Raw genomic sequence first — 27,436 nt, 5'->3', positions numbered from 1 at the left:
TAGGTGTTTTCTTTTCTCTTTTTCTTCTTGTTTTTTGAAAGTCAATTTTCGATGATTTGATTCTTCACATTATGTTTCAAGTAATTTACTTCTTGAGGAGGTGTTAGTAGGTTACATTATTCCATGAATGCATTCATTTCATCTGTATTTTTAGATTATTGGCATAAGGTTGTTTTTAATACCCTTTAGTTTCCTTATGTTTGCAGCATATGTGGTAATATCCATTTTCATTTCTCCTAGTCTGTAGTTGTGTTTTCCCTCACTTTTATTGATCAGAATCTCACTGAAGGTCCATCACTTTATTTTTTAAAAATTTTTATTGACATATAGTTGATTTACAATGTTGTGTTAGCGTCTACTGTACAGCAAAGTTATACATACACATATCCACTCTTTTTTTTTTTAAATAAATTTATTTATTTATTTATTTAGGCTGTGCTGGGTTGTGTTGCTGGGTGCGGGCTTTCTCTAGTTGCGGCGAGCGGGGGCTACTCTTCATTGCGGTGCGCAGGCTTCTCATTGCAGTGGCTTCTCTTGTTGTAGAGCATGAGCTCTAGGCATGCAGGCTTCAGTAGTTGTGGCACACAGGCTGTAGAGGGCAGGTTCAGTAGTTGTGGCACACGGGCTCAGTTGCTCCACGGCATGTGGGATCTTCCCGGACCAGGGCTCAAACCCGTGTCCCCTGTATTGGCAGGCGGATTCTTAACCACTGTGCCACCAGGGAAGTCCTATCCACTCTTTTTTAGATCCTTTTCCCATATAGGTCATTACATAGTATGGAGTAAAGTTCCCTGTGCTATACAGTAGGTCCTTATTAGTTACCTATTTTATATATAGTAATGTGTATATGTCAATCCCAAATCTCCCAATTTATCCACCCCCACCTTATCCCCTGGTGACCATAAGTTTGTTTTCTACATTTGTGACGCTACTTCTGTTTTATAAATAAGTTCATTTGTACCATTTTTTTAAGATTCCACATATAAGTGATATCATATGATATTTGTCTTTCTATGTCTGAGTGACTTCACTCAATATGACAATCTCTGGGTCCATCCATGTTGCTGCAAATGGCATTATTTTGTTCCTTTTTATGGCTGAGTAATATTCCATTGTATGTATTTACCATATCTTCTTTATCCATTCCTCTGTTGATGGACATTTAGGTTGCTTCCATGACATGGCTATTGTAAATAGTGCTGCAGTGAATATTGGGGTGCATGTATCTTTTTGAATTATGGTTTTCTCCAGGTATATGCCCAGGAGTGGGATTGCTGGGTCATATGGTAGTTCTGTTTTTAATGTTTTAATGAACCTCCATACTGTTCTCCATAGTGGCTGTACCAATTTACATTCTACCAACAGTGTAGGAGGGTTTCCTTTTCTCGGCACCATCTCCAGCATTTATTGGTTGTAAATTTTTTGATGATGGCTATTCTGACTGGTGTGAGGTGATACCTCATTGTAGTTTTGATTTGCATTTCTCTAATAATTAGTGATGTTGAGCATCTTATCATGTGCTTTTTGGCCATCTGTATGTCTTCTTTGGAGAAATGTCTATTTAGATCTTCCACCCATTTTTTTATTGGGTTTTTTTAATATATATTGAGCTGCATGAGCTGTTTGTATATTTTGGAGATTAATCCCTTGTTGGTCAATTCATTTGCAAATATTTTCTCCCATTCTGTGGGTTGTCTTTTCATTTTGTTTATGTTTTGCTTTGCTGTGCAAAAGCTTTTAATTAGGTCCCATTTGTTTATTTTTGTTTTTATTTTCATTACTGTAGGAGGTGGATCAAAAAAGATCTTGCTGCACTTTATGTCAAAGAGTGTTCTGCCTATGTTTTCCTCTAAGAGTTTTATAGTAGCCAGCCTTACATTTAGATCTTTAATCTGTTTTGAGTTTATTTTTGTGTATGGTGTTAGGGAGTGTTCTAATTTCATTCTTTTACATGTAGCTGTCCAGTTTTCCCAGCACCACTTATTGAAGAGACTGTTTTTTCTCCACTGTATAGTCTTGACTCCTTTGTCATAGATTAGGTGACCATAGGTGCATGGGTTTATCTCTGGACTTTCTATCCTGTTCCATTGATCTATATTTCTGTTTTTGTGCAAGTACCATACTGTTTTGATTACTGTAGCTTTGTAGTATAGTCTGAAGTCCGGGCACCTGATTCCTCCAGCTCCATTTTTCTTCCTCAAGATTGCTTTGGCTGTTTGGGGTCTTTCATGTTTCCATACAAATTGTAAAATTTTTTGTTCTAATTCTGTGAAAAATGCTATTGGTAATTTGATAGGGATTGCATTCAACCTGTAGATTGCTTTGGGTAGCATAGTCATTTTCACAATATTGGTTCTTCCAATCCAAGGACATGGTGTATCTCTCCATGTGTTTTTGTCATCTTTTATTTCTTTCATCAGTATCCTACAGTTTTCTGAGTACAGGTCTTCTGTCTCCTTAGGTAGGTTTATTCCTAGGTATTTTATTCTTTTTGAGGCAATGGTAAATGGGATTGTTTCCTTAATTTCTCTTTCTGATCTTTTGTTGTTAGTGTATAGGAATGCGAGAGATTTCTGTGTATTAATTTTGTATCCTGCAACTTTACCGAATTCATTGATGAGCTCTAGTAGTTTTCTGCTAGCATTTTTAGAATTTTCTATGTATAGTATCATGTCATTTGCAATCAGTGACAGTTTTACTTCTTCTTTTCCAATTAGGATTCCTTTTATTTCTTTTTCTTCTCTGATTGCCATGGCTAGGGCTTCTAAAACTATGTTGAATAAAAGTGGTGAGGGTGGACATCCTTGTCTTGTTCCTGATCTTAGAGGAAATGCTTTCAGTTTTTCACCATTGAGAATGATGTTTGCTGTGGGTTTGTCATATATGGCCTTTATTATGTTGAGATATGTTCCCTCTATGCCCACTTTCTGGAGAGTTTTTATCATAAATGGGTGTTGAATTTTGTTGAAAGCTTTTTCTGAATCTATTGAGATGATCATATGGTTTTTATTCTTCAGTTTGTTAATGTGGTGTATCACATTGATTGATTTACATATATTGAAGAATCCTTGCATCCCTGGGATAAATCCCACTTGATCATGATGTATGATCCAAGTATCCCTTTACTTTAAAATGTATTTAGTGAGAGAAATCTGCCCCTGCCCCTAGATTAAAACTTGTGCCAGCCCCATTGCTTTTTAAAAAATTTATTTATTTTTGGCTGCATTGGGTCTTCGTTGCTGCATGTGGGCTTTCTCTAGTTGCGGCGAGCGGGGGCTACTCTTCGTTGCAGTGTGTGGGCTTCTCATTGTGGTGGCTTCTTTGTTGCAGAGCACGGGCTCTAGGCACACAGGCTTCAGTAGTTGTGGCTCATGGGCTCAGTAGTTGTGGCTCGCGGGCTCAGTAGTTGTGGCTCGCGGGCTGTAGAGCACAGGCTCAGTAGTTGTGGTGTCAGTCCTTGAGGCATGAAAATGTCTGTCCTTTGACCTCCAGCTTCTGGCTGAGGCAGAGAACCTGGAAGTGGTTGGCCCTGTCCTTGTGGAAGGTGGCTCAGTGCATCCCGTTAATGGTTGAGTTCCCTCCCCAGTACACATACACCCAGTGGGGCATGTCCTTCTCAGGATAGTGAGCAGGGGCCCAGCGTCACCACCAGGGGGTGTCCTTCCCCCCTCCACCCCACGCTCACCCCATTCCCAGTGTAAGGCCTAGATGCTCCATGTTGAGTGGGTAAAGAATTTTGGCTTGAAGGGACCCCCCAGTAATTAGACTACACTGGATTCCTCAATACGGTCTCACCTCCCCCTCCTCCATCAGCACATCTGCGTGAACTTACCCATCCAACTGTCTGGTTGGTGGGTTGGCCTGAGGAAGTCGGGATATTGGAGTAAGAGAAAGGAGTGATCAGCTCTGGGCACTGGGAATACGGACAGGCCCAGGAAAGAATGGGGAAGGAGATGGGAAAGAGGTGTGTGGGGCCAGAGAGAGGGGCATCGGCCATGCAGCCAACAAGGACACATCCGCCAGGGAACAGGTCAGCATTCTCCAGTGGAGTATGAAAGAGGCAGCTGGACTCCCTTCCCCCATTGAGCCTTGCTTCCCAGAGCAGGGAGAGGCTCTTGTCCTGATGGTGCATTGGGCAAGGGTTCCGGACAGCGACACTGAGGGAGGGAAACAAGGACGGGATACGATGTGGGCTTAGAGGTCTGACCTCAGGTTCTTAGGCTCAGGGACCTCAGACCAAGGCAGCCGTGGAGGTCAGGAAACAAGCCCCCTTGGGGATGTCCACTCCAGAGTCTTGGGGTCACAACCAGGTGCCAGCGTGTGCCCGTCTGTCCTCTCAGCCTCCCTTTCCAGCTCTCACTGACCTTCCCCTCTCTTCTCTGTCAGGGACTGACACCCTTGGCCATGACGTGCCCCCAGCTGCTGTCTGCTCAGGCACAGCCTGCGTGACTGGGCCGTCGCTGCTCCAGCTGTTTCACGTAAGTGTGAGGCACAGGAGAAGGTGCCCGGATGCTGGGTAGAGAGAGGTGTTGGTGGAGAGGGAGCTCCAGAAAGTCCTGGTCACAGAGGGCGGGCCCCGGGGGTCTGCAGTTGGCAACAGGTTTGTCGTTGTTGGCTGTCCTGAGCGCCTGAGTTGGTCGCTACTGAATCCATTCTGTCCAGAGCCCCTAGACCCTGCGAGGGAACGCAGGGACCTTGTTCTCAAGGCCTGAGGAAATTAATCAGGCAACTGGTGCGACAGAAACTCCACAGCACTGGCCCTTGGGTCCTGACTCAGACACTTGCTATTGTATGACTTTAGGCAAATCGTATAAAGGTCTGGCTTTCCCTCCTGTGAGTGGGGTTTTTGTATGGTTCAAAGGAGGTGTGTTAGTTATCTTTCGTTGTATAACAAACTACCACAATTTAGCAGCTTGCAAGAACACACATCGATTATCTCACAGTTTCTGTGAGTTAGGAATCCAAGCATCGCCAGCTGGTTCACCGTTTCAGGGTTGGTCATGAGGCTGCATTCAAGGTGTCCCCTGGGATTACAGTTTAATCTGAAAGCTCAACTGGGGAGGGATTTACTTCCACTCTCACTTAAGTGGCCGTTCGGTTCCTTTTGGGCCATTGGATTGATAGCTTTAACACCCTGCTGTCCATTGGACTGAGGGCCAGAGGCCATCCTCAGTTTCTTGCTACAACATGGGCCTCGCCAGAATCCAACTTGCTGCATCAAAACCAGGCAGGGCGAGAGCTGGCTCACAAGAGGGAAGTCAGAATCTTTGAGAATCTACTCACAGAGTGACATCCCATCCCCTTTGCTGTATTCTGTTAGTTAGAGGCAGGTCACAGGTGGCACCCCTCCTCAAGGGGAGGGGAGTACACAAGGCATGACTGCCAGGGGAGAGGCTCATTTGGGGCCATCTTAGAACCTGCCCGTCATAAATGGGGACAGAAATGGAAACACGTTGTAAACTGTACAGTGAATGCTGTTTAGATTCAGGGAGTTATTGTGATCATTTGCATCTAGTTGCAAAGAGAAAATAAGCACCCCTGAAATCATAGAGAGCCACTGGGTGTGGGAATTTAACTGCTAAGTTGCACCAGCAGGACTGGGCCCTCTGGGAAGCTGGCTGGGACCTGGCTAGTTGACCACATGTGCCTTCTTGGTTTCTGACTGTCAGGCCAGACTTAAGTGATCACAGAATGTCGGGGCCTTCCTTCTCCCCACAAATAACCGTGTTTGAAGGACATCTTAGGGGTTACAAGGGGCCCTCACATACATGAATCTTTTTCCTGAGTTTTTTGGTCATCTCTCTTTTACCATGAGAAAGAAGGTCAGTTTCCAAGATGGGATGTCCGCTAAGCGGCACAGTTGGGCCCTGAATGGGCCTTCAGCCCTGTGGCTCTGCCTGCACTGCAGTGCTCCCCATTTCCAGGCCACTTCTGCTGTGCAGTCTTCATGGTACTGAAAGAGGGAGGCCAGGCATGGAAGGCAAAGAAGGGAGGGCTCTGTTCTTGTATGGCTTCATAATTCCCCGTTCTCTAAAACAGCCTGGACACATCCCAGGGGACTAGGCCAAGACTTTCAGTAGAGTGGACCACTGCTGCCTCTTCCAACTTCAGGTCACTAGGCCCCTCTGTCTCCCTCAGGGGTGAGCATGCAGGGGAAGCAGGGGAGGGTGGAGTGGTGTGGCTGTGATGGTGTGTAAGTCCTCCCAAGGCTGAGGTTCACCTGCCCGCCCCCAACAAATACCCCAGTGAACCCTGAAGCATGGCTCACCGTGCATTTGGGCAAAGTCAAATTGGTCTTGAACAAGGATGCTCTGGTCTGCATATCAGATGTGAGCGGAGAGATACAACTTGCTGCCCTCTGGTGGCAGATCAGAGTCATTACTGCCAGGCCTGTGAAAGAAACGCTGTATGGTGAGATGATTACCAAACTTTTAAGTACCCGCTGTGTGCCAGGCACTGTGTATAATGCTGCAGGAGGATAGGCTACAGTATAAGACGCAACTCCTGATCCCAGAGGACTCATAATTTAGCACAGGAGTCGAGATGTTCCCACATGAAAGTTGACAAGCATCATACCAAGACAGGATTTGAAAAGTGGCACATGGAAAGGCATTACAGTAGAATTCCAGCAGGAGAGAGTGCATCACCATGAGGCAGTCAGGGAAGGCTTCTCAGAGCCTTGAAGGATGGGCAGAATTTAAATAGATGGAGACAGTGAGAGCGTGCTCTCCCCTACCGAAACCCTTCAGGAACCCCCACTGTCTTCAAGAGAGTTAAATCCTAATTCCTTGCCTGCCTTACAGCCTCTCCAGCTTCATCCCTACCCCCAGCCTTCCCGGATTCCTTACAGTTCCCAGAGCCTCTGTGTTCTTTCACACTCCTGGACCGTGCATTCCGTCCTCTCCACCTGGTCTACTGGACAAGCCCCCATTCAGGCTTTAGGAGCCAGCTCAAATATAACATGTTCCATGGAACGTTTCCCTGAGTGGTTAGCTGCCCCCTCCTCTGTGTTCCCACAGCCCCTGGTCTGTGCATCTCTGGTTCATAAGGTATATTAAGTGTCTTTTCATCACTTGGCTGTAAGCTTCTTAAGAACTGAGACTACCTGATGGGCAGAGGATTCATGCAGGGGGGACAGTGGGCGGTGAGGAAGAAAAGATAATTGGTGGTGAGCATGCAGGGAAGTGGGAGAGGGCAAGGCCTCTGAAGCTCAGTCTAAAAGTCTCCAGAGGAAGAGGGGTGCAGGGGCACGACGAAGGGCTAACTGTGGGTGATGTGAGGGTGCTCAGAGACAAAACCGGCGAGATCTGTTAGGAAACCTTTGCACCAGTGCAGGTATGCGGTGCAGAGTCATAATTGGTGTGAAGAACAGAAGACTGGAAGAAACCAAAGAAGAATTTGAGGATTTGAAAGTCTGGGCATCTAGGGGAACACGCCACAGCTTTGTCAAAGTCTAATGTGCAAATAATCACCCGGGACCTTGTTAAAACGCAGGTTCTGACTCATTAGGCCTGTGGTGGGGCCTGAGATGCTACATTGCTAACCAGCTTCCAGGTGCTGCCAGGCTGTGGTCCACAGACCGCCCTGTGAGCACTTTGAGTGATTTAGAAGCGGAGCCAGGGGCACACAGGGCTCCAGGAGCACAATGGTGAGGAGCAGATGGTGTCTGGGTGAAGACAGGTGCCCCTTCCCCAGGTGAGCACAGCAGGGCGCCCAGCTTCCTGAGCAGCTGGCGTTCCAGCCCTCACTTACCCTTCGAGTAACCAACAGCCTGCAAAACCTTTTGTGGCAGCCCTGGTGGAACCACTAACAGAGGGGTTGGAGGCGGGGAGCCCACTTGGAGAGAGGGCGATGACAGCCTGTCATAATTGGGTTCGAGGTGCCAGTGTGGGCATCTGAGGGACAAGTCTGTCCACTAAGCAGTTGGAGACACAGCTGGAGCTGCAGATTTGGGACCTCTAGGCCTGTTGATGATAGAGCCCATGGTGAGAGAGCAGGGTGAGGTGAGGTGGAGCTCAGGGATTAATCTAACCCTTGGGGCCTTTTTCAGGCTAACACTCTTCTAACAACATCTCCGTCCCTTTCATTGTCTTGCAGGTCACCGTTCCCTTTATGAACGTAAGTGCTTACAGTCATTCTGTCCTCAAGATGCCAAGTCTCCTCACACGTTCCTGCTCCGTTGACACAGCCCACCTTGGTCCCCGTGTGCCTGGGGGGGTCAGGAATCCCCGTTCAGTGGCCTGAAAGGGGATTCGGCCCTCAGACAGCCTCACGTCCGGAGCGCGCCTCCACCTGTTAGCCCCCATTAGCAGGACCCGTCTGGCCAGCCTCGCCCCAACCTTCCAGGGGCCAGAATGTGCCTGCCGGCTCCCTCTGAGCTCGCCTTGCCCTTGTTTTCCCCAAGAATTGGAAAGAAAGGAGATACGCCCCTCAAATGAGTTGGAGCCAGGGTGGAACTTCTGAGGTTCAGACCCTGTCCCCTCCACCTGGGTCAAGGGCTCGGGGACCGTCAGCTCTTGTGCCCCAGAGGACAGTGGTTAAGAGCATGGCCACCGGGGTGAACCAGGCTGGGTGGACTCTCAGTCACATCAGTCAAAGCCCCAGTTCATCGTGAGTGAAATAAGGATAATCAAGAACTATCTCAAAAGGTTATTTTTTTTTCAAAAGGTTATTTTGAGGGTTAACTGAGATAACCAGGGGAGCGCTTAACACAGTGCCTCACACAGACTAAGGCCTCAGTGAACAGAAGTTATTATTCTCTGTGTCTCGGCCCCGTGGGGTAGGGGAAGGGGTGAGGGTTAAGCCTGATGTGAACAGAGGGGAGAGGGGAGAGGAGAGGGAGAAGAGAATTAAAGCAGAAAGACAGCAAGAACCTTTGAAACTGGATGGAAACAGGGAGCAGAATCACACCTTCAGTTAGCTCTGTGCCGCCTCTCTTCCCTTCCGCAGCTATAAGCCCCCCAGGTTAGGCTGGCCCAGGCCACAGCTACCCTCTGTCTTCAGGAAGCCCCTGGTGTTCCAGTGCCCAGGGCCCTCCCTGCTCTCGGGTCCCCCATGCCTTCAGCTGAGAAAGTTCCAGGAGGGCTCCCGGCCCCATGCCCAGGAGGGCAGCTGCCCCTCACCTCTCCGCACACGTCTTTGCAGAGTTTGATGGGGCGTCGGGCGGATGACAGCAGGAACGGTTGTGATCACTGGCGGAATCCTAGCTACGGTCATTCTCCTCTGCATCATCGCCGTCCTGTGCTACTGTAGGCTCCAGGTCAGTCCCCTGGGCCTGTGGCCAGAGACCACCAGCAAACCACGTCCCCAACATGGGGGCAGAACCTGGAGGCCCACTTGCGGGCGTGACAAAGCCCAAAGCCATGGAATGTGGGAGGCGTAAGTCAAGGGGGCTGGGAGTTGGGGGGCTGTCAGAAGGGAGCTGTGTTCCCCTCACGCCCTGCACACTTCGGGCACCCAAGAGAGTGAGCTGGGAAAATACCGGGTCACTGTGTTGTGTCTCCCGCGCGTCTGAGATTTCTGGAGTGCTGGGAAGGGCACCATGTGGGGAGACTCTGAAAGGAGCTCCCCGCACCCCAGCCTGTGCTTAGTAGGATCTGTATGTCCCTCCGTCTCTGCCTCCCCGCTCTCTCAGCCTCCGCCTGCAGTCAATGCACTAGGAAGTAGGGGGAGGAAGAGGGAAGGAACTGGTCTTGCAGGGCTGGGAGGACATCTCTGTGGACCGTGGGCCTCTGGTGTTGAGTTTTCTCTCCGGGGCCAACCAAGCGCCTGGCGCGGGGTCCTCAGCGGAGCAGGGCCGTGGGCACCTGTGCGCAGCCAGAGGGGGGCATTCAGCCCTCAGGCAGCCCTCCCCACTCTCCCCTCAGTATTACTGCTGCAAGAGGAGCAGAGCCGAGGATGCACGCGAGGAGGAGGAGGAGGATCACGACCTGCCCGCACACCGCAGAGGCCCCACCTGCAATGCCTGCAGCTCCCAGGCCCTGGACGGCCGAGGCGGCCTGGCGCCTCCCACCAGAGAGCCCTGCGGCCAGCCGTGCGGGGTGGCGGCCAGCCACTGCACTGCCTGCTCCCTCTACAGCTCTCCCTTTTACATACCGACGGCTGACATGCTGCCCAACGGGGGCGGAGGCGAGAGGCTCTCCTTTGCTCCCACATACTACAAGGAGGGGGGACCCCCATGCCTCCAACTGGCAGCGCCCCAGAGTTACCCGGTGACGTGGCCAGGCTCTGGCCGTGAGGCCTTCACCAATCCAAGGGCTATTAGCACAGACGTGTAACCCCTTCCACCCCCGCCACGCACCAGCGCTGCTGCCCCAGCAGGAGCAATGGGGACAGCGGACGACACCCCCCAGCACGGCCCACAGGGACGGTCTCAGTTTTCCTGGCTTTCCTTTTCCCACAGTGGAGGGCTCACCCGGATTCAGGCTGTTGAGGGCATTAAGAACCAGGGCAGGGCCTGGCCCCGCGGTCCACAGGTGGCGGCCTGACAGGTCATGTTGGCAGCTTAGACAGTTTCTCTGTTGGGACTGTCCTGTGGCCAGTGCCAGCGCTGCCACCACCCTCTCACTTCCCTCAGTCCCCTGGCTTTGCCGGACCAGGGGAAAGCTGAGCAAAGGCTCTGGGGGTCTCCGGAGTCCTTGGGGGATGGAAGGAGAAGGGGGGTGTGTAGGGCAAAGGGAGAGGCCAGAGCTGAGGCATTGGCAGAACTCGAGAAGGGAGAGGAAGGGGTTAAAGGGACTCTTCAGGACCTGCTTGCTGAAATGAATCCAAGAGCTAGTTCACAATCTAGTTTTGTACTTCGCCTGTTCTAGAGACTGCACTCCCTGTAGCTGTTCCAGCACGGATATTGCTTCCTGAAACACATCACATCTGCATCTGCCTCTGTCTTCACAGAACACGTCGACTGGACTTTAAAGGCTGTGGCATAAGGTTATTTGTGAGGAATGCACCCAAAATGGATGTCTCCCCACAAATCCTCTTTCTCTGCCTCGGGAACCAGCTGCCCCGGCTGGAGAACCTTTTGCAAGTTTTGTTACTAGAGTTTGAGTAGCTTAGCAAAGGAAAGCCTGCTGATGGTCTCGGGGCCCTGGTCCGCCACGCTGAGCACTGTGCGTGGATGCAGCCCTGCGAGGACGTGTGCATTCCCAGGTGTGTGCACACGGGCCTGTCACCAACAGTGCACACCAGGACTTTGCCACCTGCAGGAGCTGCAGGGCGGAAGGGTCTCTGATGTACCAACTAGAAAGAAAAATCTGACTCCAGACAGCAGGAGCGAAAGGTGATCAAGGTGACGGCCAATCCCCACGGCAGCCAGCTGGCTGGTACGGGAAGAGCCTGCGGAGTCTCCCCTGGGATAACGCTGCTGCGTGGAAGCCACGGAAGCCCCTCCAGAGACCTGGTGTTCTCCCTGGGCATCCAGCCACGAGGCCACAGAGCAGGACCCCTTCGTTTCACCACGGATGGCAGCCCTCGCTCTGAGGATGGGAGGGATTTGACTTAGCAATCAGGTTCCATGCTGGCTGCCCTGCCTCCGCTGACCCACCCCCCCAGTCACAGGACAGGGCCCTGTTTATTGCTGTGTCACTCTAGCCCCAGTCCAACTCCCAGTTGTAACTCAGCTGTGGCCTTATGCTGCTTGAGTGAATGCATCTGATGAGTTTCCCAGTTGCCTCTGCAGTGAGGGGTGGCTGTCCCCCCACCTCCTAAGGGCATTAGGAACCCCCAGACTCTCTTGCGTCACCGAGTGCTGCAGAGCGTGGGGCAGGGAGGGAGCTGTGGCCCCTCTGCTGAAATCTTGATTTTTTGCATTTGCGACAGGGAGGGTGAAGCTGGGGAAGGGGAAGAGAATTCGCCGCACCTTTTGCATCACTCTGGGCACTTGTCACCTTGCATCTCAACCTGTAATCGAGGATCACAGGGTTGAGAATCAGAGGAGCTCTAGGACCAGTCTCTTATCTCCTCTGAGATTCCATTTTCTCCAGGGAAACGAGACTTGCGCAGGTGGACTCTGAGGACCCTTTAATGCTCCATGAAGCCAGCCAGACCACTCTTCCTTGCCGCAGTCCTGGCAGGGGCTGGATGCACTTGCCAACTGCCTGATCCTGTGTGCAGAGATTTGTGTTAATGCATGAAAGACCACAGTAAAACACAGGGTTCGCAGGCAAAACCATTTTAATCATCAGTGGAAAGCAGACATGTTTGACCGTCCTACTGAGTGACCTCAAATGATAACATTTCTCTGCTACCAGGAGACAGCTCTAGCTGGGGTAATGAGCTGTGTTTCAGAGCCGGGAGGGACCAGCTGAGGACGGCAGCTTTTCATGCCCATCCCACTGCCAGCCCTTACTGGGCTAAGCACGCCCCCTTGACACTAGCTGCTGGGCCTGGGCATCCTCGCCGCTTCCTGACGACCAGCCCCAGTGCCTTGCTTGCCGCCCTGGGATTCCACCATCACACAACCACAGCAGCGGCTGCCCCCTCCTCACCCAGAAGTTCCAGTACCACCCGCCTTGGGAGAAATCAAGACCCAGTCAACTCTCACCTGCTTCTTGGCCCTGATCTGTTGGGGTCCCTGAGTGAAAAGCATCTTGTGCAAACCTGTCTCCTCCTAGAGCTTTCCCAGCCTAAATCAACCCACATATCAAAATCTGAGTTTGGGGCATTAGAGAGATGGTGGCCGCGGCCCTCGCCACACAGCCGCATGTTGCTCAGGGCACAGGCTCAAGGTTGCCTGCCCGCCTCCCTGCAGCCACAAGGGCCTTGCCTGTGGAAGAGGAAGCTCACCCCACTCAACCACACTGTACTTTGTAGCTGCCGAGTCTGTGCTCTGGGACGCTATGTGGACACTTTGCAAACTGCACCCTAAACAGGAAGAGGAGAGGCAGGGGACACCCTGCTCTCTCCGCCTTTTCGCTCCACCCCCACTTCACTGCTCCTGCTACAGATTTCTTGCCCTGCATCTTTGATAACTTGGAGTCACAACTAAGTGAATGTCAAAATAAAGGAGGAATTGGACATAGAAATCCCACAGGGTCCTCCGTTCTTTACCTGGGGAAGGGGCAGCTGGGCATGGATTTAAGAGTGAAAGCCCCTTCTCATCGCCCAGCATGTCCTTTTTCAACACTGAGATCTACCAGCTTCCTCTCCCTTCCTGCTTCCCTCTGCCATGTCCACCCCGACACCGTGTCCTCTACCCGACACCCCCATCCCTTTCCTTGCCTCCGTCGGAGCTTTCATCCAGGAAGGATGTGTCATTTGTCGGGAAAGGGGATTGAAGGGTAGCCACGGCTGTCCCTGAGGCGGAAGGAGCTCAGTCAATGGTGCGGAGCCCTGGGGAGCAGCCTGCCTCCACTCCACCCTCACTGTCCAGGCCCCTGGGGTCCTACCTGTAATTCGGGTCAAGGTCCCCGCTCTAAAGTCGGAGGAGGCCTCTGGGTGTCTCAGGGTGCCCAGCACACAGCACCGTCCAGCCCCTCGTCCCCCAGCCACAGCTGGTGTTGTGCTGAGCACCACAGGAGTCAGGGAAGGAAGAGCTGCTGGGTCACAAAGCCTCCTCTCCCCCTGTGACCTAACATCCCAGCAATCTAGTCCTGGTGGTCAGAGGGTGGAGTTTTGTGTTAGACTTCACTTTGAACTCTGGTTCCACCACTTACCGTGTGACTTTAGGGAACTTTTTGGACCTCTCTGTGTCTCAGTTTCCTCATCTGTACAACTGGGCTCACAATGCCTACCTTATTCCATTGCTGTGAAAATTACATGAGCCTGGCGCACACGATAGCCATTGTCGTTAGTAGGATTTGGTGGGGACTCAAGTCTGAGCTGTGGAGGCAGCTGGGATTGCTCAGGCATCAGGGTGGAAGGCTCCTGGGGGCTCTTTTTCATCTCTCCCCCAAGCCTTCCAGAGCCTCTCCTCCCTCGCCACTTCTCCCTGCCGGTTCCAGACGCCGCCAGGACCACCTCTGTGCCCATTACTGCCTCCCCCTTCATTTGGAAACTCCCTCATAACTGCTTGTGACTCTTTGAGAGACCAAGGGTCCTATCAACCTAGGACTGAATTTTGGCCTCACATTTGCCCCAGTAAATTGTACGAACGAGGGAGAGAATATTCATACGTACAACAGCTCAGCTCTCAGCTTGGCGCTGTGCATATTTCACTGGTTTCCAAGTTCAAGGCTTGGGTTTGAAAGGTCAGAAGGGGTCCAGCTCCTCCTCTTGAGCCTGCACTCCCCAGATTGTCCATCCGTGGCCCTGCTGAGCCTCACTCAGAACTTGCTAGACATCTGGCTGCTCTGCTCCCAGGTGTTAGTGGGGAGGTGAGAGCGGGAGAAAGAGCAGGAGGGAGGGAGTCCCAGTGTCTGGCTGGGAGGAATGGGAATGTGCTTCTGTAGGACACCATCTGCATCTTCACAGAGTTAGGAAACCAGAGGAGAACTGGACCTGCCTCTCCCAGTGCTTTTTAGATGGGAGGAAAGAGAACCTGTAAGTATAATGTTGACACTTTGATCCTGAGTTTTGTTCTGGATCTAACTACACAACTCAAGGTTAAACAGAGGCCTGAACCTCTTCACAAAGTCTTCTGAACTCTTCTCGAACATAGGGCCCAACCAAAGGGAGAGGCCATCTGCAGACAACCCACTGTTCCCCACAACAACAGTGTAGCTGAGGAGGCCACGACTCAACCCCCAGGGGGCGTTCTCTCGAACTCTTCCTCAGGCAGGACTCCTGAGCAGGGCAGGGTCCTGGGTGAGGGTGGGAGGAGGGTGGAGAATGGCACCTCCCCCTTCTAATCTCTAAAAGGCAAGATCATCAAAAGCAACCACACACAGGCTCTGAAAAATCTCAGCGTTCTCCCAGTCTGTGAAAGCACTGTCCAGCAAACAAATTCAAATGCATTCAAGAATAACAGACTTATCATGAATATTCTTAAGGGTAATATTTTCTGCCTTTTAACCCATTTGTTGGGCAGCCGTGAACTCTTCCTGAAGCTTAGGAGAGGAACATTCACCCTGCCCTAATCAAGGCGGAAGTCCCCCTTTCTCAAGCAAACTGCCCCCCACAGTCCCAGGCGAGCCTGCTTCCCCAGGATGTCCTTTTCCAAGGGTGGCTGGTCTCTCGGGGACAATCTGCCCAGGCCTCCAGGGAAGTACTTGGCTCCCAACTTCTTCTCCATCCTGTCATCCCCCCCACCTCCTTCCTACACACACACTACCATCACCACCACTACCCCCAGCAAGGAACCACAGCCACAGCCAGGAGTTGGCAGGTAGATGAGGCAGCCTTCTCCCCGAGCTCACTGGCTCCCAGGCCTGCTCCACCCAGTGGGCAGGACAGTTCCAGTCTTCACTGGGGTGAACATCCAGAAGCCGGGTGGCTGGATCGCATTGGGCATCTGAGATCACCTTCCCCTCCAATGTCAACAGAAGATGACACAGCTCATCCAGCGCCGGCCATGGGCACCTGAGGCCTTGGAGGCACACAGGGTCATGTGCTGGCCTGCCTGCAGGTACGAGCCAGGTCCCACATCTGCGCCAACCCATCCCAGTATCTGCATATCCTCCTGGGCTGCGTTTTGCCTTGGGCCAGAGGTTTTCTTTCTACCCATTGGGAATTCCATCCTTGCTTCTATCAAAAGATCATTCCCTGAGAAGATCTGTGTTCCGGGTCTAATCAAACATCCTGAAATTATAGCAGAGGCCTGACCCTCCTCACAACATCCTCTGAATTCTTTCTCTAAACATATAGGGCCCAACCAAAGGAATCCAGCATGGTCAGAAGACCCCAAAGCCCAGGCCCCTGCATAGACACCGAGGGTCTCACCAGACCCTCACCCTCCTCTTGCCTCCTTCCCACCATATGTGGCCCCGGTACCCCCATCTGAGGAGGAGCCCTGAGCTGGTGACAACAAATGAGCAGGAACCCAAAAAAGAAAATTTAAGAATTGAGAATTTCCAATGAGGTCAAAAAGTGGTAATATAAAAGGTTGGACATCGGAAGGATACATAAAAAACAAATACAAATGGCTTCCTATTGGGAGGGAGTGGGGAATCAATAAGATGAAGGTAGAAACAAAGCTTTTCAGTGTATGCCTGGTTATATTATTTTGACTTTGTAACTCTACATTTTGAAAAGTTTTTTCGTCTGTTAAATTATACCAAACTGTGCTTGAGAATAAGCGAGTACCTTCCTGGCAGTCACGTGCAGGTACATACCCAGCTGTGAGCAGAGCCCTTGGGGGGAAGCCTGCTGAGGCCCGTGCTCAGAAGCCTAACTGAAGAGAGGCTGAGTCTCCTGAGATGCTGCCGCATTTGGATCCTCCCGGCCCTGGGGCTGGGTCACAGCTTCTGCCTGGGGACCCTCCACAGGCATAGAGGCTTCTGTGCTGCAAGTAGGGAGCAGTCTTCTCCCCACAAGGCCAGCAGGCAGAAGGCTAGAGGGAGAAACAGTGTCAGCCAGCATAGGTTCCTATCAGATCATTATTTTTTGAATATTTTTTGTTGTGGTGAAATATCTGTAACATAAAAATTTACAATTTTAACCATTTCGAGGTGTATGATTCAGTGGCATTGGTTCAGCAGTGGACTGATTTATTTATTTATTTGAGATACAATTGACATATGACATTGTATTAATTTTAGGTGTGCAACATAATTTAATATCTGTATATAATGCAAGATGATCACCACAATAAGTTTAAAGGCCATTAGCACATATAGGTACACATTTGCAGTTGTTTTTTGATGAGATTTTTAAGATCTATTCTCTTAGCAACTATCCCATATACAATATATATATATTTTTAATACAGTATTGTTAACTATAGTCACCATGCTGTACATTACATCTCCAGGACTTTTTATCTTATAACTGCAAGTTTTACTTTTTTAAATTTGGTAACAACTTAAGTTCAAACACATTCTAAAACTACTTTTTTACCCTCACCGCCCCGCCATGCTATGTTTTTGTTGTCACAGTAGGTTCTTTTAATACTGTGCTTCTCCAGTTCACTTGCTAGCTTTCTCCAGTAGAGAAGGCAGTAGACAAGGGCTCAGGATCTAGGCTCTGGTCTCAGTTTTGCACTAATAACCACGTGGCCTTAGATGGTCACTTAGTCCCTCAGTTTCCCCATCTGTAAAATGAGGGATTTAGACTATACAGCTATTCCAATCATTTCATTTTGGTATTTTACGCCCCCTTTTTTTAGAAGCTTCTAGGCAATGAAACTCAAAGCCAAAGTGTAAGGAGCCTATTGGTTCTCTATGTCCAATCAAATGATGTCAGAACGTTTCAGTAAAGACAAAACAACCTGGTTGTCAGAAACCTGACTCGTTTGTAACTTTCAGGAACTGATGTGTTGCAGAAAGTTATAAATGAAGTTCAGGGGCCAGAAACCATCATTCCCTTGGTGACCCAAGTGGTTCCCTCTGCAGCCGTGTCCACAGCTTTGAGCCATGTGACCCAATTCTAAGGGTGAACCAAAGTGCTCCCAAGCTGAGCTTGGCAGGAAGGCCAAAGGGCACAAATTGTGGAAAACAGCCATGAGAGAGAAGGACTAACATAGGCAAAACTGTTCATTCAACTAGCATTTGCTGGGGATGCAACACTAGGTAACAAACATTGTGCTAGGAGCTGGAGAAATATAACTGAAAAGTACCACCCCTGCCCTCAAGAGGTTTATACTCCAGGGTGGAAAATTAACACATATTTCACAGGTAAAATACTAAACCCTCCAGGTATTCACTTGCCCTGGACTAAAACAGAGACTGGAGACTCAAAGGGTAGAAGATGGAGCTCATTATCCTCAGACTGGCATGGTCAAAGACAGGAAGGGGCAGTGTTCAGCGGCTGTGGCACCATTACTTTAGGAAGTTGATACCAGCCTCAGCACTTCTTTCCTGCCAGACATTGTCCTCATGTTAGAAAGAGCGAAGTTGCTAAGTCAGCTCAGGCTGACAAATGACCATAGATAGGTGCCTTAAGCAACAAACATTTATTTCTCACAGTTCTGGAGGCTGGGAAGTCAAGATCTAGGTATTTTCAAATATGACGTCTGGTGAGGGCCCACTTCCCAGTTCATAGATGGCCATCTTCTCACTGTGTCCTCATATGGTGGAAGGGATGAGAGAGCTCTCTGGGGCCTCTTTTATAAGGGCGCTATCCTATTCATGAGGGCTCCACCCTCATGACCTAATCACTGCCCCCCCAAAGACCCCACCTTCTAATACCATCACGTTGTGGGGTAGGATGTCAATACATAAATCTTGGGGAGACACAAGCATTCAATCCATTGCAGATGGGTCTCAGGTCACTGAGACAAGAAACCATTGATCAAGGCAATTTGTAGACAACGAAGAGAGACTGAAATTCAAGCAGAGACAGGTACAGACATGCAGAGGATGTGCTAGGTTAAAGGCCTTGAGGAGGTGAAGGTACATAATGTGGTGAATTAAAGAGACACAAGAAGAAAGAAGATAGACTCTAAGACTCGATCCCAGCTGTCAGGATCACAGAGTTCTAGGGCCAGAAGACAGTCAGAGGTCACATAGTCAACCCCACCTCAATGCACTGTCAACGCAAATAATCGATAACCGATCTAAAAATAGAGGGGAGTTTTACTCAAGCCAAACTGAGAACTAGAGCCCTGGAGACAGCCTCTCAGTAGCTCTGAGGAATTCCTCCAGAAAGCATGGTTTTCAGCACAGTTTTATATCTTATCAGAACGAAGAACAACAAACATGACAGGGGTACATTCCTTCAAGTTTTCCAAAAAAGAGATTAGCAAATACACAGTGAGTCAGTATGGCCTTGGCGCCTGGGAAGGGAGCCTTATCATCAAAGGAGTACTAGCATTGATGTCCCAGGAAGGGAGGCATTTATCTTTATCTTCAAAACGGACATTCTTTACTTCTGCACAGTGCACCCTCTTCTTTAATGGTTAGGGCAGATGTACAATGTATGTGTGATGGGCCACAGACAGACTGTCCTAGTTGGCATAAAGTTCAAGCCAAATCGCGTACAAGCTGGAATGACTTCCACATCCCTCAATATGAGAAAATTTCTTCCATCAGCCGTTAGAAACCATCTGACAGGGGAAAAAAGTGTCCTGTTTTGAGGGATAACCAGACAACTTTGGAGTCTAAGGTGATCGTTACAGAGCAAAGCCAGCCCTGGCAGAGCATGACCCGACGGTGCTTGGCAACTATGATTGAGTCAATCACAGGTAAATGTTGAAGGGCAAGAGCTTGAATTTGTCTTCTCATTCTCAGAAAACTTAAGCCCCTGCTGCTTCTCTACCAATGGGAAGAAAAGGACTGAGCTACAGAAAATATCTAGGTGGGAGGTACTTACAAATAAAAAGGGAGTCATAACTCCCCCTTGAGTGTCAGCTTCTTAGACACTGGAGCCACAAGTACCAAACTAGGAAAGCCAGGAGTGTTTCCAGGAAGGGCAAGAAGGACATGGAGGATCCAGGACTTGCTACAGCTTTGTGGTTCTACAAGAAAGTATGTTTACAGCTTCTGGGCCAAATGGAACAGGGCTTGGTCATGCATGCGTTTGTGTCTGTTCCCCACGTGGCTGACAGAGCCAAACCCTGTCATTTCATCGCCTCAGCAATGGTGGTGGCCAGGTCACAACCAGCCCTTGGCAGCTTTGAGGAGGAGGGGAGTGTGGAATTTGGTAGACCTCGGCAGGGCAGTCGTGATGGGGATGATCAAACCAGGCAGGCACGGCTCAGCAAGCCTCCCTTCCCCCACAGATTATCCGCAGCGTCACCTGATGAATGGAACCAGCGTTCACTCCACTTTTCAATATTTTAAGAAAGTTAAACTAGAGCAAATTTTTTTTTTTTTTTTTTTTTTTTTTTGCGGTACGCGGGCCTCTCACTGCTGTGGCCTCTCCCGTTGCGGAGCACAGGCTCCGGACATGCAGGCTCAGCGGCCATGACTCACGAACCCAGCCGCTCTGCGGCATGTGGGATCTTCCCGGACCGGGGCACGAACCTGTGTCCCCTGCATCGGCAGGCGGACTCTCAACCACTGCGCCACCAGGGAAGCCCAAACAAGAGCAAATTTTAAATTACAATGCCTAGTTGTGTTTTTTCCCACAGGGGCATTTCTACTCCTCCCATAGACATCTGCTCTAAACTTTAGACAGAACATGGGATCCCAAGACCACTGGGAATTAGAAAACAGAGTGAAAATGGTAAGCAAAAGTCATTTACTCATTTTTCCCAAGTATATCTGTGAACTCAAAAAACTGTCTATTTTTGCTTTTTAATATAGTGTGTTTTTGCTATATGACTATGAAAATTCCTGACAGCTGATGCTACCAGGTGGGGTTGGTGTATGGAGAGTTATTTAAAACACTAAACAACATAAATCTAGAAGTTTAAATCCTTCCTCTGCAAAAGGCCATCCATGGACTTGAACAAGCCACCCCACTAGTCTTTATTTAGTGTTCTGTGTGCTGTAAACTTAGGCTCGATGCTGCCCACCAGGATGTAGGGAACCAGGATGTAGGGAACCAGGATATAGGGAGGGGCAAATTATGGGGACTGAGTGCTGTCTGGACCATACCTGTGCATGCTCTGCACCCAGTTTTCTCTCCCCGTTAGATCATATCTCTTCAAGACCTTTCTGAAGGGCAGCTGTCACCTTCCCACTGGGCCTGATAGGGTCACCCCCTCAGAGGAACACTTGCATTTTCTTTCTGTGTTTTGTGTTTGGGTGCTGTCAGATGAAACCCTGTCAGGGAATAACCAGCCCCAAAACACAACTGGGAAGATAGTCTGCTGCAATGAGTGATTTGCAGGCTCTGGTGGGGTCGATCATCTCTAATGCAGGGCTGGTGACCCCTCCTGTAGCCTCTTGAAACCACGATGCTATTAAGCCCCCAAATATCAATCTCCTTTCAGACTTTGGACAGCATGTTGTTTATGGGTATGCGACTGTCAGCAAGAAGGACATTCTGCCAAATATAAATTCTTGGCCATACTTCCCACAGATAGAAGAGGCAAGATCCTATTCAAGATTACCAACTTTTGGGGTGGAAGAAAATATTCTCCCAAACCAGGTGAAAGTATTTTCCCGTTGCGGAGCACAGGCTCCGGACGCGCAGGCTCAGCGGCCATGACTCACGGGCCCGGCCATGACTCACGGGCCCAGCCACTCCGCGGCATGCAGGATCTCCCCGGACCGGGGCACGAACCCTTGTCCCCCACATCGGCAGGCGAACCCACAAACACTGCGCCACCAGGGAAGCCCCAGGTGAAAGTTTTGATTTTTCCTAAGTCATTGAGATAGCCAATGTTCTGTTCAGTTCTCGGCACACGGTGGGCACTTGGGAAATATTCACTGAACTGAAGGTAGCCTCATGCCTAAGATTACAGAAAGCAAAGTCAGGGGAGGAGAAAGAGCATTACAGGATTGGGGGGGGGGGGGTACTAGGAGAAGACTTAAAGACCACCAATAGCCTTGGTAAGAGGGCATTTACAGCCTTAGGCCAGGAACAAATATTCTCATAGAACTTCTGTTATTCATCATTATTTGCAAAATAATCAGAATTCCATGGGAGAGGGGCTTCCTTTCACAGAGAACCATGGTAGTTAGCGAGCAGCACAGGCAGTATTGTTTTCTGTGAAGATCCTCAGTGAACTGAGTAATTCCAAAGATGAATAAACTCTCCCACTATTGGGGGTTGCGTGGGGAGGGACGGAGGGATCACTCTTATATTTGAGTGTGAATAAAATTGATGCTTTTATAGCGCAAAAGCTAAGGACTTCAGCGTACGGTAGGTTTTTAGATTTGAGAAGCACATTTTCTAGCCTCTTCTAGCTACGGTGTAATCAAAAAAACAAGACAACTCAAACTAAGCAGTTTATTTGCTTCTTGGATATGCAGAGTAAATGTCAGGAAGATGCCAGTTTCCCACCAGAACATTAAAAATTGTAATACAATCCCCATGAAAAACTCTAATCTTTTTTAGACAAGGTGATTTTAAAGTTCATTTGAAAAAATAAGTAATAATGGTAGGAACTTTGTAAAAATAAATAAATGAACCACCACCAGTATTAAAGCTCCAATAATTAAAACTGTGGTGTTTATGCCTAATGACCAGCTCAATGGATCAGAAAAGAAAATTCAGAAACAGGCACAAACACATATGGGAACTAAGTTTGTGACAAAGTGGCACTTCAGATCAGTGGGGGAAAGATAGATTCTCAGTAAATGATGTTTGAACAGCTACAGTAATTCAGTGAAGTAGGTCACTCTGACTTTTTGTTAAATGTGAATATTCACTTTCAAATATGTAAACGAAGTCTATAATGTAACTCAAAGTTAAAATCACCATATGTGATAGGTTTGAAAAATCTATCATTTAATTTAATAAACAGTTATCATTGTAAGAGTAAAATACTGAATCAGTTACGTTTGTGAAAGTTGTTAATTTTATGTAAAAAATATGTACTTGAAAACACTTAATAGGGAAATAAATTGACAGTTGATATGAATATCAAGAAAGATACATTTAGGAGAATAACATTACATTCTTTTTGAGATAAACACCACTTATTAAAATGTAAATAATAATAAGGAGATGTTGGTCAAAACTTTCAGCTGTAGGTTCTGGAAATCTAAGGTACAGCATGGTGACTGCAGCTAATACTGTATTGTATACTTGAAATTTGCTAAGAGAGTAAATCTTATGTTCTCACCACAAAAAAGGGTAACTATGTAAGTTGATGAATATGTTAACGACTGTGGTGATCATTTCACAGTATACATATATCAAATCATCATGTTGTACACCTGAAATATATATTAGTTTATTTGCCAATTATACCTCAATAAACCTGGAAAAATAAATAATTCAAAGCAGATAAGAGATTAGATATCATAATTTTAATCTTCCTATGATTATTTGGGGTGCTATTAGTTAACAAAATAATCTTTAAACATTGTATTTAATTTTTAAGTATGTAATAGGGAAGAACCTTCGTATTCTATTACAGGTTAATCACTAAAGGAATGTTGCCTATAAGCTTAAATTACACATAATGGCCCATCTCTGGGAACCCTGCCTCCCAGGTAATGAGCATTAAGCTAAAATGCTTCGCAGGAATCATCCTGACCAGGCCCACCTGTGAATTACTGCAGGCGGAAAGAAATTATCAGATCCTCCCAGAGGGTGATGGGAACCAGGAAATGCTTGACTCTGCTCCCTCCCCTTTTAGTATAAAAGAAGCCTGAATTCTAACTCAGGCAGGATGGTCCTTTGTGACACGGGTTCACCATCTTCTTGGCCTGCTGGCTTTTGGCATAAAGTTGCTATTCTTTGCCCCATCAACTCGTCTCTCGACTTACTGGCCTGTCGTGCGGTGAGCAGTACAAGCTTGGACTCAGTAACAGGTATTTATTTCCATTTAGGTCATGAGTCTTTTTTTTTTAGTCTTATTAGGAATTTTTCAAATCTTGTACAGATGCATTAAAAATAAGATGTCAGGGCTTCCCTGGTGGCGCAGTGGTTGAGAGTCCGCCTGCCGATGCAGGGGACATGGGTTCGTGCCCCGGTCCGGGGAGATCCCACATGCCGCAGAGCGGCTGGGCGCGTGAGCCATGGCCGCTGAGCCTGCGCGTCTGGAGCCTGTGCTCCGCAACGGGAGAGGCCACAGCAGTGAGAGGCCCGCGTACCGCAAAAAAAATAACAGAAAAAAAAAAAAAAAAAAAAAGATGTCAACTTTGCCACCTCAAACTATCATGGGGAGGAAATAATTCCAAAATTATGTATAAGAACACCTATGAATCAGATATAATAAAGAACAGAGTGTATGAAGAAAAGAAGTACAATATAAATGCTAACAACTCTTATTAAATAATATTATTATTTAATAAAACAAAGGGACATTTAGTCATATGAAAAGAACACTAATGGTTTTGACAGCATGCTGGACTGATGATGAATTCATCTGTGCTTCTGCTTTTCTTGCTTTCTGAGAAATTTCTGAGGATTCCTGATCACTCAGAAAGCAATATGGTGAAAATCTGATTGAAGAAATATACACCTTATCTATGCTGTTTCTTTTGTAATTGGAATAGCTAACCACTTGGTAATCATGCCCCAGACTTTCACCACTAAATAATAACCATTGAACTGATGGCGCTTGTCAAAGGTACTTTCCTTCTTTGTTTAAATTTGCTAATTCAGGCATTAAGTTTAAAGACAACTCTATAGGAAGAAAGACTATTACCTCGAGTTCACTTGTAGTGATTATTTGGGGTGATTTTTAATTAAAACAAGGGGGAGAATCATTTTTCTTCCTATACCTACCAAGAGTATAATGTAAAAAATGGCACCAGCTCTTGTGCTGTGGCTCCTGTTTATTCTGGCTGCTGCTGTATACTTAAATTTTCAAATTAAATGCAGTCGCTAAGGTTTTTTTTTGTTACTTCTTCGTTAGTTTCCTGTAAGCATACTGACATTCTTCTAAAAGCCATTCATCTAGATTTTACCTGGAGAATATTCTACATACAGCTTACTTTCTCAGTGAAACTCATAAACAAATGGATGAAAAATTGATAAAATGTTGTGCAATATCATTGACAATAGACCAACATGGTGATTTAGTAACCAGAAGCATATGTTTGCACTGTTCAGTAATGTGTCTGACAAGTAATTATAGCCCCACATCATGTGATGAAATTACTGGCTATAATCAGAAAGACAGTGGGGCATATTCAAATTATCTTTCTCCAGCCAAACTACATGGCATATAAGAAATTATGAAACTAACTTGTAGCATACTTACAGGAGGCATTCAAACAAGATGTTTTTTTAAAAAGCTGCTTGAAACAAAAGAATTACTGACTTTTTGTGGATAACAATACTAACTTTGCAGGGCTTGCCTAGCAGCCATCTTGCTTATATAACCAAACTGGTGTGCCTCACATGGGGCACACCAGAGCCTCTGCCTGACTGGATGCAGGCCCAGGAGGCCTATGGCTTTAGCCCCACTCGGCACTTTGTTTGTACCGTTTCTGATCCTTAAAGGTGCATCTCTTGGCTTTGTGTTATTTTTGTTTTTTAACTTTATTGAAGTATAGTTGATTTATAATATTGTGTTAATTTCTGCTATGCAGCAAATTGATTCAGTTATACATATATACATTCTTCTTCATATTCTTTTCCATTATGGTCTATCACAGGATATTAAATATAGTCCCCTGTGCTATACAATAGGACCTTGTTGTTTATCCATCCTATATATAATAGTTTGCATATGCTAATCCCAAACTCCCAATCGTTCCCTCCCTCACCCCCTTGGCCACCACAAGTCTGTTCTCTATGCCTGTGAGTCTGTTTCTGTTTTGTAGATAGGTTCATTTGTGTCATATATTAGATTCCACATGTAAGTGATATCATATGGTATTTGTCTTTCTGACTTTCTTCACTTAGTATGATAATCTCTAGGTCCATCCATGTTACTGCAGATGGCATTATTTCATTCTTTTTTATGGTTGAGTAATACTCCATTGTATACACATACCACATTTTCTTTATGCATTCATCTGTCAATGGACATTTAGGTTGTTTCCATGCCTTAGCTATTGTGAATAGTGCTGCTATGATCATAGGGGTGCATGTATCTTTTCAAATTAGAATTTTGTCTGGGTATATGCCCAGGAGTGGGATTGTAAGATCATATGGTAATTCTATTTTTAGTTTTCTGAGGACCCTCCGTACTGTTTTCCATAGTGGCTGCACCAACTTAGATTCCCACCAACAGTATAGGAGGTTCCCTTTTTCCACACCCTCTCCAGCATTTGTTGTCGAACCGGGCGTCTCACCGTTGTGGCCCCTCCCGCTGCGGAGCACAGGCTCCGGACGCGCAGGCCCAGCGGCCATGGCTCACGGGCCCAGCTGCTCCGCGGCATGTGGGATCTTCCCGGACCGGGGCACGAACCCGTGTCCCCTGCATTGGCAGGCGGACTCTCAACCACTGCGCCACCAGAGAAGCCCTGTTGTCGACTTTTAATGACGGCCATTCTGACTGGTGTGAGGTGGTACCTCCATTGTAGTTTTGATTTGCATTTCTCTAATGATTAGTGATGATGGCTCTGTGTTTTTCAATTTCCCGTGAATTTATTCTATTATTGTTACATGTTTGGAGTTACAAAAAGTTGTTAAAATGGCATCTTAGGTAATATAATAATAAAAGGCATTACAGAGTTGACGGTTCATCTTAAGTACTGGTTTGTAGATTAGAAAATCAGGGCTCCTAAAGTGTCAGGCTACAGGTCAAAAAAGACGATTTGTGTCTCATTTGTACTGTTTGTGTGGATGAGGGCCTCTGGAGGCCCTAAATTCATGTATCATGTGGGTGGATTCTTCAGTAAAGTGTGCCCTGCCCATATATGAAACAGGATCTCCTTAAGTAGCTAAGGTCTTCACTCAGTAGCTAAGATCATTCCCTAGTTTAGCTTGATGAAGCTACTTTGTTAAAGAAAAAAATATCCAATGACGCATGTTAAAAATGGTAAGGCAGACTTGATTCAGGACCCTCATTATAGGTATAGGGACCACTGCAGTGGGATGTCACAGTGGGGAGAGAGATTGGGTTCAACTCCAAATACAGCTTGGGCAAGGAGGAATTTATAACCAATGAGCAGGGATGGAAAACAACTAAGAGGAAACACCAAGGAAACGGGGGTTCTGGCTAAACTGACCTATCAGGCCAGAGTGATCAGACATCACCTAGGGGATGCTGGAAGATGAGGAGCCAGGTAGGATATTGAGGGTGTGGGGTTCTAGTTAAATTGACTTAGCAGGATTCTTGCTAAAACTGTGTTTTCCAAAGAAGTACACAGATAGGCCTAGAAAAATATTCAGGAGCCTGACTAAAGTTCGGTCAAGCAAAGAATCATTGTCAGCTTCTGCATCAAACGTTCCATGACCCAGACTGCAACTTCAGACTTGACATCATTTTTATCGTATACTATTTAAAATTACAATTCCTATAGTAACTAAATAACTCATAGCACCTCTCTTCCTTATTAAGCAGTTTTCACAGTATTGAGGCTTAAGTCTGTTCCTACGTATTTGGAGAAGTATCTTAACATTCTCTAGTGGTGAGTTTATGAATTAAAAAATCACGTTGCTGAAAACCCTATGTTCTTTGCCTTCAGGCTCATCTTGTCCTTTGACTTTAGCCCATTCCACTGAAAGCTCTTATTTAAGACATGCTGACTCCCAAGAGTTCCTATTTTTCTAAACTGCAGGAATAAATCAGATTTTCAAAACTGAATTCAGATTTGGTGGAAAATTGTTCAATAAAATGTCGATAGGTCTGTTGTTTTTAGTGGGGTACAAACAGTGGGGACAGAAAGCTGGGAGAAGGGTGGGTGAGGGGCTGAGATGGGTATTCAGGTGCTTCTGCGCTCTA

The 27,436-nt window shown here is 47.5% G+C and overlaps 1 protein-coding gene across 1 annotated transcript; it reads left to right on the top strand.

The window, feature by feature from the left end:
• Window positions 1–8,869: 8,869 nt before the first annotated feature.
• Window positions 8,870–13,012, top strand: FAM163A (family with sequence similarity 163 member A). Its single transcript, XM_033428182.2, has 2 exons — window positions 8,870–9,259; window positions 9,867–13,012. Exons 1-2 carry the CDS (start codon window positions 9,167–9,169, stop codon window positions 10,275–10,277), a joined length of 504 nt encoding a protein of 167 aa, XP_033284073.1. The 5' UTR covers window positions 8,870–9,166; the 3' UTR covers window positions 10,278–13,012.
• The last annotated feature ends 14,424 nt before the right edge of the window (window positions 13,013–27,436 follow it).

This window comes from Orcinus orca, chromosome 1, assembly GCF_937001465.1.
Source record: "Orcinus orca chromosome 1, mOrcOrc1.1, whole genome shotgun sequence".
In the NCBI taxonomy this organism is placed as follows: Eukaryota; Metazoa; Chordata; class Mammalia; order Artiodactyla; family Delphinidae; genus Orcinus; species Orcinus orca.
Note: the sequence above shows the minus strand (reverse complement) of the source record. Positions and strands in the feature narration are given on the sequence as shown.

Coding starts and splice junctions, on each gene's coding strand:
- FAM163A (XM_033428182.2), top strand. CDS start 9,167: ATGACAGCAGGAACGGTTGTGATCACTGGCGGAATCCTAGCTACGGTC. Junction 9,260..9,866: donor TGTGCTACTGTAGGCTCCAG/GTCAGTCCCCTG, acceptor CTCTCCCCTCAG/TATTACTGCTGCAAGAGGAG.